Source organism: Pelobates fuscus, chromosome 10 (genome assembly GCF_036172605.1).
Source record: "Pelobates fuscus isolate aPelFus1 chromosome 10, aPelFus1.pri, whole genome shotgun sequence".
Lineage (NCBI taxonomy): Eukaryota > Metazoa > Chordata > Amphibia > Anura > Pelobatidae > Pelobates > Pelobates fuscus.
Genome location: NC_086326.1, coordinates 141,945,474 through 141,954,484, shown reverse-complemented (window position 1 = coordinate 141,954,484; position 9,011 = coordinate 141,945,474). Strand labels below are relative to the sequence as shown.

The window sequence follows — 9,011 nt, the reverse complement described above, 5'->3', positions numbered from 1 at the left end:
GGGTAAAAGGGTGGGCCACTGACGCAAATCACATGACCAGAACTGCCAAAAGGGGTGAATATGCCCAAAAGGGGGGCATGTTTGTCCAAAGAATTAGAAGGCCAGCCTGGCATGAATGCATGTCAGGCTGTCTGCCAATCATGCAGGCTGTCCAACTAAGGGCATACTATGCAGGCAGATGATAAATGCATCAAATGATGCTCCTACGCCACGCATTCTAAAGACTGTCCCCTAGCACTCACATGTCCACTTGTCTCCTTATTATCTTACTAGCAGGCAGAAGCTCCTGGTATATAGTCTGGGACAGAGTAAAGGTGTATATAGTGAGTGTAGAAGAAAGGGGACATGCCACAGTGTTAGAGAAACCAAAGTCTGCGTTATCTAAACTAATTTTATTGTCAGCCAGTCCACACAAGTTTTGTTGCCATACATCCCTCTTAAGCTTCCAAACTTAAAGGGACACTATAGTCACCAGAACAACTACAACTTATTGTATTTTTTTCTGGTAAGTAGAATCATTCCGTTCAGGCTTTTTGCATTATACACTGTCTTTTCAGAGAAAATAACTCCACTTGCCACTCCTTAGATGGATGCTAGAGGTGCTTCCTGGGGCAGTACTGCCTAGTGTGCAGCACTGACACTCAGTGTCTTTCCTCATAGAGATGCATTGATTCAATTTATCTTTATGAGGAGATGCTGATTGGCAAGGGCTATGTTTGACTTGTGCTGGCTCTGCCCCTGATCTGCCTAGTTGACAGTCTCAGCCAATCTTATGGGGAAGCTTTGTAATTTGCTCAGACCACCACTTCTGATGATGTCAGTTCAGAGGCAGAGCCAGCATCTGCAGACTTGAATACAAGTAAGATTTGACTATATTTAGGGAGGCAAGAGGGTGTCAGGGGGGCTAGATGGTGGTTTTTACATAATAGGGTCAGAAATACATGATATGCTATGATGTAAATCACAAGGAGTGACATAAGAGAACATTCTGTAAAATCACCAACAAACTACTCAGTTTGATTCTACTGTATAGATGAATTGCTCCCAGTGTCTCCCTGTCACCCAGTGTCTCAGTCGCGCAAGTCACCCAGTGTCTCAGTGTCCCTATGTATCACAGTGTCAGTGTCCCCATGTCGCCCAGTCACATAGTCTACCAGTGTCCCCATGCCTCAGTATGTCCCCATGTCACTAGGAGACACTAAGACACTAGGGACCTTGAGAGACATGGGAACACAGACACTGGGAGACTAGGGGACACTGGGAGACATGGGGACACTGAGACACTAGGGACACTTGTGGACATAGACATGGGGGCACTGGGAGACATGGGGAAACAGACATTTGGGGACACTGGGAGACAAGGGGACACTGAGGACACTGGCTGGGAGACATGAGGACACTGGGAGACATGGGGACTAAGACACTGGGAGCCATGTGGACACTGAGCCACTAGGGACACTGGCTGGGGGGACATGGGGACACTGTGTCCCTAGTGTCTCCATGTCTCAGGGTCTCCCAATGTCCCTATGTCTCTCAGCGTCCACATGTTTCCTAGTGTCTGTGTCCCCATGTTTTCCAGTGTCCACAAGTATCTCAGTGTCCCAGGTCTCCCTGTGTCCCCATGTGTCCCATAGTGTCTCAGTGTCCCCATGTCTCCCTGCTGCCTTTCCCCCCATCCCCATAATTAACAAAGGTCGTTCTAAATCTCTGATCATCATGAGCTTTCGGAGGAAATAACTTGGCTGGCTGCTAACTATAACTTCTTTTTGGTATGTGTCCATATTCCTGGCATTCAGAACGTAGCAGCTTACCATTTATCTCGCTTTCAATTTCAGGAATTCCACAAAGCTTTACCGATGGCAACCTTGGTGGCTACCCCGGCTCCGTCATGGCAGGACATAACATAGGATTCAGAGATCTGTTAACTCATGGCAGACTCCTTTCGCAATTGGCTTTGTCTGACAATACTAGAAACTCATACAACAGGGCATAACAGATTCTTGTTTAACTTTCAGATTGTAAATAAATATTCAATGGAAATTATTGTAGCTTTCACTTCTTTTTGCCACCTTAAATTAAAATTATCTTACAACACCATCAGATTATATCTGATAGGAATACAACACCATATACTTACACATTGGCCAAACAACCACAGTTTCCTATCATCTTATCAAATCAAAACCATACTAAAAGGCATTGAGAATTAAAACCCCACACCACCATCTTCTAGATCACCTATTCATAGTCAACTCTTCTACTCATTATCGGACCTCATAGATACAACCCCTTTTGAATCACACACTAATCATGTCATTAAAACCGCTATCTACTTAGCTTTCTATGGGTTCCATAGACCCGGAGAGTTTACGTCTACAAACACTACATCCCAAGACGCCATTAAGAGATCACTACATACTATCCCTCAACCACACTAAAACCACACCAAAGAATAAACTGGTAAAGTTACCCTACCAGTAACAAATGGTGCCCGGTACAGGTACTAGATCAATTCCTAACTATTGTTCCCGGTTCCCCTGACCAACCTTTGTTTACCTTACATGGCAATGCCCTCACCACTAGTAAATTCACACTCTATATTAGAGTATTATTGGCAAGGTTAGGCCTTAATCCATTCCACTACTCAGGACACTCCTTCCGCAATGGAGCAGCCACCACTGATTCTAGCATAAACATACCAGTACAAATTATCAAGACATTGGGATGGTGGAATTCATCGGCATATACCAGATACATACCCCAACCAATACAGGACATACGTGAAGCTTTCTGTAACATGAATAGGTGATATATGCTATATGTTTGTCAAATTGTAGGCTGAAATAAATGTTGTATGGTATACTTTTTTGCCCTCTTTTATTATAGGCCTACCACATTGTCGGTTTCGGCACATCACAACCGACGGTTCATATTTTCTATTTTGTTAAATGGTATAAGTTATATAAAGTTATATACTGTCATTACGGCTTCTATGCCCTGAACACAAATGGAAGGCTGGGCCAGTAGTTGTGGGAGGGGCATGATTTCCCTACTTAAGTGTTGCCAGATCCCTCCTCATTGCCGTTGTTGGTCTGGCGATTTACCCCTCCCATGGCTCCCTTTACTAACAATTATACTCAGGGTGGGCTCTCTCTTATTTCCGGCCTACCTCATCGTCGGTTTCGGCACACCACACGACTGTTCATATTTTCAATTTTGTTATATGGTATAAGTTATACACTGTCATTACGGCTTACATGCCCTGAACAAAAATATATATATATATATATATACACAATAAACAATACACAAGATCCAGCGCACTCTCCTATCTACTAAACAGCAACTTCAATGTTGACAGATTTTATTAGTTTGTAAAAGTTTTTTTAAAAACACCTAATCTAGGCAAAAAAAATGGGGATTTAGTTACATTATATGATCATACATTGCATAAGCCTGCCACAACGTCAATGTACCCCATCTTTGGCAGGTCCTACTCTCACAGTCTAATGTCTGCTCTTATGAGATTAACCACTTACTTGGGAAAAAATTCCATCTGAGGCTCTCTGCAGTACAAGGCTAAATAGGGACCTGAGATGAGGCACCTGTAACAGGGAGGGGTGCAAAACCAAGGAGTTGGCTAGACTCCCAAATATATATAGGAAACATGGGGGGATGGTTGCACTCACCTAAACATGCTTAAATGGGGTGCTGCTGGGGGCCATATTATACAATAAACAATACACAAGATCCAGCGCACTCTCCTATCTACTAAACAGCAACTTCAATGTTGACAGATTTTATTAGTTTGTAAAAGTTTTTTAAAAACACCTAATCTAGGCAAAAAAAATGGGGACTTAGTTACATTATATGATCATACATTGCATAAGCCTGCCACAACGTCAATGTACCCCATCTTTGGCAGGTCCTACTCTCACAGTCTAATGTCTGCTCTTATGAGATTAACCACTTACTTGGGAAAAAATTCCATCTGAGGCTCTCTGCAGTACAAGGCTAAATAGGGACCTGAGATGAGGCACCTGTAACAGGGAGGGGTGCAAAACCATGGAGTTGGCTAGACTCCCAAATATATATAGGAAACATGGGGGGATGGTTGCACTCACCTAAACATGCTTAAATGGGGTGCTGCTGGGGGCCATATTATACAATAAACAATACACAAGATCCAGCGCACTCATCTCAGGTCCCTATTTAGCCTTGTACTGCAGAGAGCCTCAGATGGAATTTTTTCCCAAGTAAGTGGTTAATCTCATAAGAGCAGACATTAGACTGTGAGAGTAGGACCTGCCAAAGATGGGGTACATTGACGTTGTGGCAGGCTTATGCAATGTATGATCATATAATGTAACTAAATCCCCATTTTTTTTGCCTAGATTAGGTGTTTTTAAAAAAAACTTTTACAAACTAATAAAATCTGTCAACATTGAAGTTGCTGTTTAGTAGATAGGAGAGTGCGCTGGATCTTGTGTATTGTTTATTGTATAATATGGCCCCCAGCAGCACCCCATTTAAGCATGTTTAGGTGAGTGCAACCATCCCCCCCATGTTTCCTATATATATATATATATATATATATACACACACATTTCATAACTGCCCCCCTACTTTTGTCCCTCGCCCCTTATGTGACCCCCCTAAGTATGAATAATGGAGACGCCACTGTTTATACATTTCCTGTAAATTAAAAAAACAATCAGTTATTTTGATTCTAGGTGTGTAAATTTCCTCACAAGGCTTGCAATTTCTGTTTGTACAGAATTTTTCTTTTAACTTTTAAGGAGAACTTGGACTCAGTGTGGGATCTAAGGTAAGTTCATTGTTAATTTTTTATTTTTTTTTAAGGGGGAGCCAATATCAACATTGGTTAATCCATATAAAAACTGTTATATTAAGGCACTGTTTTTGGTTGGAGTAACCCTTTAAGTTTGAAAATTCAGTAATTGTATTCAGTAATATGATGATGAGAAATACTGTCTGTCAAGTCCAGTTTGATTAAGGAAAAGTGGCTTTGTTAGTGTGTCAATAAATCTTCACTATGATGATTGTGATTGTGTTGTGCTGGTATGGGAATTACTGTTATACCGTATTGGCGTGCACACATGATCAATCTGTGAAATATACCAAAGTCTTAGCTACTTCACCATGCCACGCTCTTTTTATTTCCATGTCACATTTTATTGCAAATAAATGAATAGTACAGCTATCAAAACCGTTGCCAATTATATGTATATAGAAGATAACAGAAAAAAACAATCAAATCATAACTATGTTCACATTGAACTTCATCTATATGGAGTGGAGTGCAGAGGGGGAAGAGTAAAAGGATTGGTGAGAAGAAGGAGGAAACAAAGGTGAACCAACGTAGAAAAGGTGGGAAAATTATCTAAACATGGCGATCAGACTTTCAGAAAAGATCTGCTCCTGCCCCCTCTAAGTCAATTAACCCAACATCTGGGGAAGGGGTGGAGATTTAACCCTCATGTAGAATACTTGCCGTAATTTGGGATTTTACCTTTTCCATCCATTTCTGGGACTCTCAAGTAGATTCAATTCAACAGGAAATACAAATATGCTGTATGTTTACAGTTGTGCCTGCTAGTAAGAACTGTACCTATAAGTGGTTACAATGTTAAATATGGACTTCAGTTAACATGAACTATTTCCCCTCACACTTACCACTCACTTTCTTTGTCTTATCTAACCTCGTCAGTCATGGCTAACGTTGACAATTAAAATGTATGTGAACCAAGCTCTTGTGATACTGATTCAGCAACATAAGGGGAATAGAATTCAAAAACATTAGCAATAGGAAAGTATTGTTGGTAAGGTTGGTTCCTCAGTTCCATCCGTAAAATCATATTTTTTACCTTAGCAGTATAACCCTGTACAGCAGCTGTGAAATAAAATGTTTCCTATATTCAGATCTGATATGTATGTTTGCTCTGTGAGTAACAGCTCGAACAGATCCAACATTTAGAAAAAAATAATAATAATCTAAATTCATATGTGGATTTTCAGATGATTAGTGAGCTGGTTTTTATGTACAAACCATGTGTCGCATACAGTACAACAAAATCTATTTTCTTTCATGTGAGTCCTCTGATGGGAAACCAGCTAAGCATCACGGCTAAAACATTTCCCGCAGACTATACACAAGAATGGTTTCTCCCCAGTGTGAATTCTCTGATGCCTAAGAAGGTTTGAGTCCCGATTAAAGCTTTTCCTACATTCAGAACACGAAAATGGCTTCTCTCCGGTGTGAATCCTCTGATGGGAAACAAGATGTGCTTTAAAATAGAATTCTTTACCGCATTCAGAACATGAAAATGGCTTGTTTCCTATATGAAATCGGAGATGCTTTTTCAAATAAACTCCTATAGACAAATGATTTGCCACATATAGAACATTAAAATGGCTTCTCTTCTGTATGAATCTCCTGGTGTGTAATGAGATTAGACTTTTGGCTAAAACATTTTCCACATTCATAACATATCTCCAGGCTGCTGCTGATGAGAAACATCTACACACAGTGTGACAGGAGAGAGTGTACCTACAACCAGCCTGGCAGGAGAGAGTGTACCCACACACAGCATGGCAGGAGAGAGTGTACCTACACACAGTGTGACAGGAGAGAGTGTACCCACACACAGTGTGACAGGAGAGAGTGTACCCACACACACAGTGTGCCAGGAGAGAGTGTACCTACACACACAGTGTGCCAGGAGAGAGTGTACCCACACACACAGTGTGACAGGAGAGAGTGTACCTACACACACAGTGTGACAGGAGAGAGTGTACCTACACACACAGTGTGACAGGAGAGAGTGTACCTACACACACAGTGTGACAGGAGAGAGTGTACCTACACACACAGTGTGACAGGAGAGAGTGTACCTACACACACAGTGTGCCAGGAGAGAGTGTACCTACACACACAGTATGACAGGAGAGAGTGTACCCACACACACAGTGTGACAGGAGAGAGTGTACCTACACACACAGTGTGACAGGAGAGAGTGTACCCACACACAGTGTGACAGGAGAGAGTGTACCTACACACACAGTGTAACAGGAGAGAGTGTACCTACACACAGTGTGACAGGAGAGAGTGTACCCACACACACAGTGTGCCAGGAGAGAGTGTACCTACACACAGTGTGACAGGAGAGAGTGTACCTACACACACAGTGTGACAGGAGAGAGTGTACCTACACACACAGTGTGACAGGAGAGAGTGTACCTACACACACAGTGTAACAGGAGAGAGTGTACCTACACACAGTGTGCACCTACACACAGTGTGACAGGAGAGAGTGTACCTACACACAGTGTGACAGGAGAGAGTGTACCTACACACAGTGTGACAGGAGAGAGTGTACCCACACACAGCATGGCAGGAGAGAGTGTACCTACACACAGTGTGACAGGAGAGAGTGTACCTACACACACAGTGTGCCAGGAGAGAGTGTACCTACACACAGTGTGCCAGGAGAGAGTGTACCTACACACACAGTGTGCCAGGAGAGAGTGTACCTACACACACAGTGTGACAGGAGAGAGTGTACCTACACACACAGTGTGACAGGACAGAGTGTACCTACACACACAGTGTGCCAGGAGAGAGTGTACCTACACACAGTGTGACAGGAGAGAGTGTACCTACACACAGTGTGCCAGGAGAGAGTGTACCTACACACACAGTGTGCCAGGAGAGAGTGTACCTACACACAGTGTGACAGGAGAGAGTGTACCTACACACACAGTGTGACAGGAGAGAGTGTACCTACACACACAGTGTGACAGGAGAGAGTGTACCTACACACACAGTGTGACAGGAGAGAGTGTACCTACACACACAGTGTGACAGGAGAGAGTGTACCTACACACACAGTGTGCCAGGAGAGAGTGTACCTACACACACAGTGTGCCAGGAGAGAGTGTACCTACACACACAGTGTGACAGGAGAGAGTGTACCTACACACACAGTGTGCCAGGAGAGAGTGTACCTACACACACACAGTGTGCCAGGAGAGAGTGTACCTACACACAGTGTGACAGGAGAGAGTGTACCTACACACACAGTGTGCCAGGAGAGAGTGTACCTACACACACAGTGTGACAGGAGAGAGTGTACCTACACACACAGTGTGACAGGAGAGAGTGTACCTACACACACAGTGTAACAGGAGAGAGTGTACCTACACACAGTGTGCCAGGAGAGTGTGTACCTACACACAGTGTGACAGGAGAGAGTGTACCTACACACAGTGTGACAGGAGAGAGTGTACCTACACACAGTGTGACAGGAGAGAGTGTACCCACACACAGCATGGCAGGAGAGAGTGTACCTACACACAGTGTGACAGGAGAGAGTGTACCTACACACACAGTGTGCCAGGAGAGACTGTACCTACACACAGTGTGACAGGAGAGAGTGTACCTACACACACAGTGTGCCAGGAGAGAGTGTACCTACACACACAGTGTGCCAGGAGAGAGTGTACCTACACACAGTGTGACAGGAGAGAGTGTACCTACACACACAGTGTGACAGGAGAGAGTGTACCTACACACACAGTGTGCCAGGAGAGAGTGTACCTACACACACAGTGTGCCAGGAGAGAGTGTACCTACACACAGTGTGACAGGAGAGAGTGTACCTACACACACAGTGTGCCAGGAGAGAGTGTACCTACACACACAGTGTGACAGGAGAGAGTGTACCTACACACACAGTGTGACAGGAGAGAGTGTACCTACACACACAGTGTGCCAGGAGAGAGTGTACCTACACACACAGTGTGACAGGAGAGAGTGTACCTACACACACAGTGTGACAGGAGAGAGTGTACCTACACACACAGTGTGCCAGGAGAGAGTGTACCTACACACACAGTGTGCCAGGAGAGAGTGTACCTACACACAGTGTGACAGGAGAGAGTGTACCTACACACACAGTGTGCCAGGAGAGAGTGTACCTACACACACA

General features: G+C 43.7%; 1 protein-coding gene across 1 annotated transcript; it reads right to left on the bottom strand.

The window, feature by feature from the left end:
• Positions 1 to 6,135: 6,135 nt before the first annotated feature.
• Positions 6,136 to 6,507, bottom strand: LOC134574828 (gastrula zinc finger protein XlCGF67.1-like). The gene has a single exon (XM_063433890.1). It carries the CDS (start codon positions 6,505 to 6,507, stop codon positions 6,136 to 6,138), a length of 372 nt encoding a protein of 123 aa, XP_063289960.1.
• Between the last annotated feature and the right edge of the window lie 2,504 nt (positions 6,508 to 9,011).

Coding starts and splice junctions, on each gene's coding strand:
- LOC134574828 (XM_063433890.1), bottom strand. CDS start 6,507: ATGAATGTGGAAAATGTTTTAGCCAAAAGTCTAATCTCATTACACACC.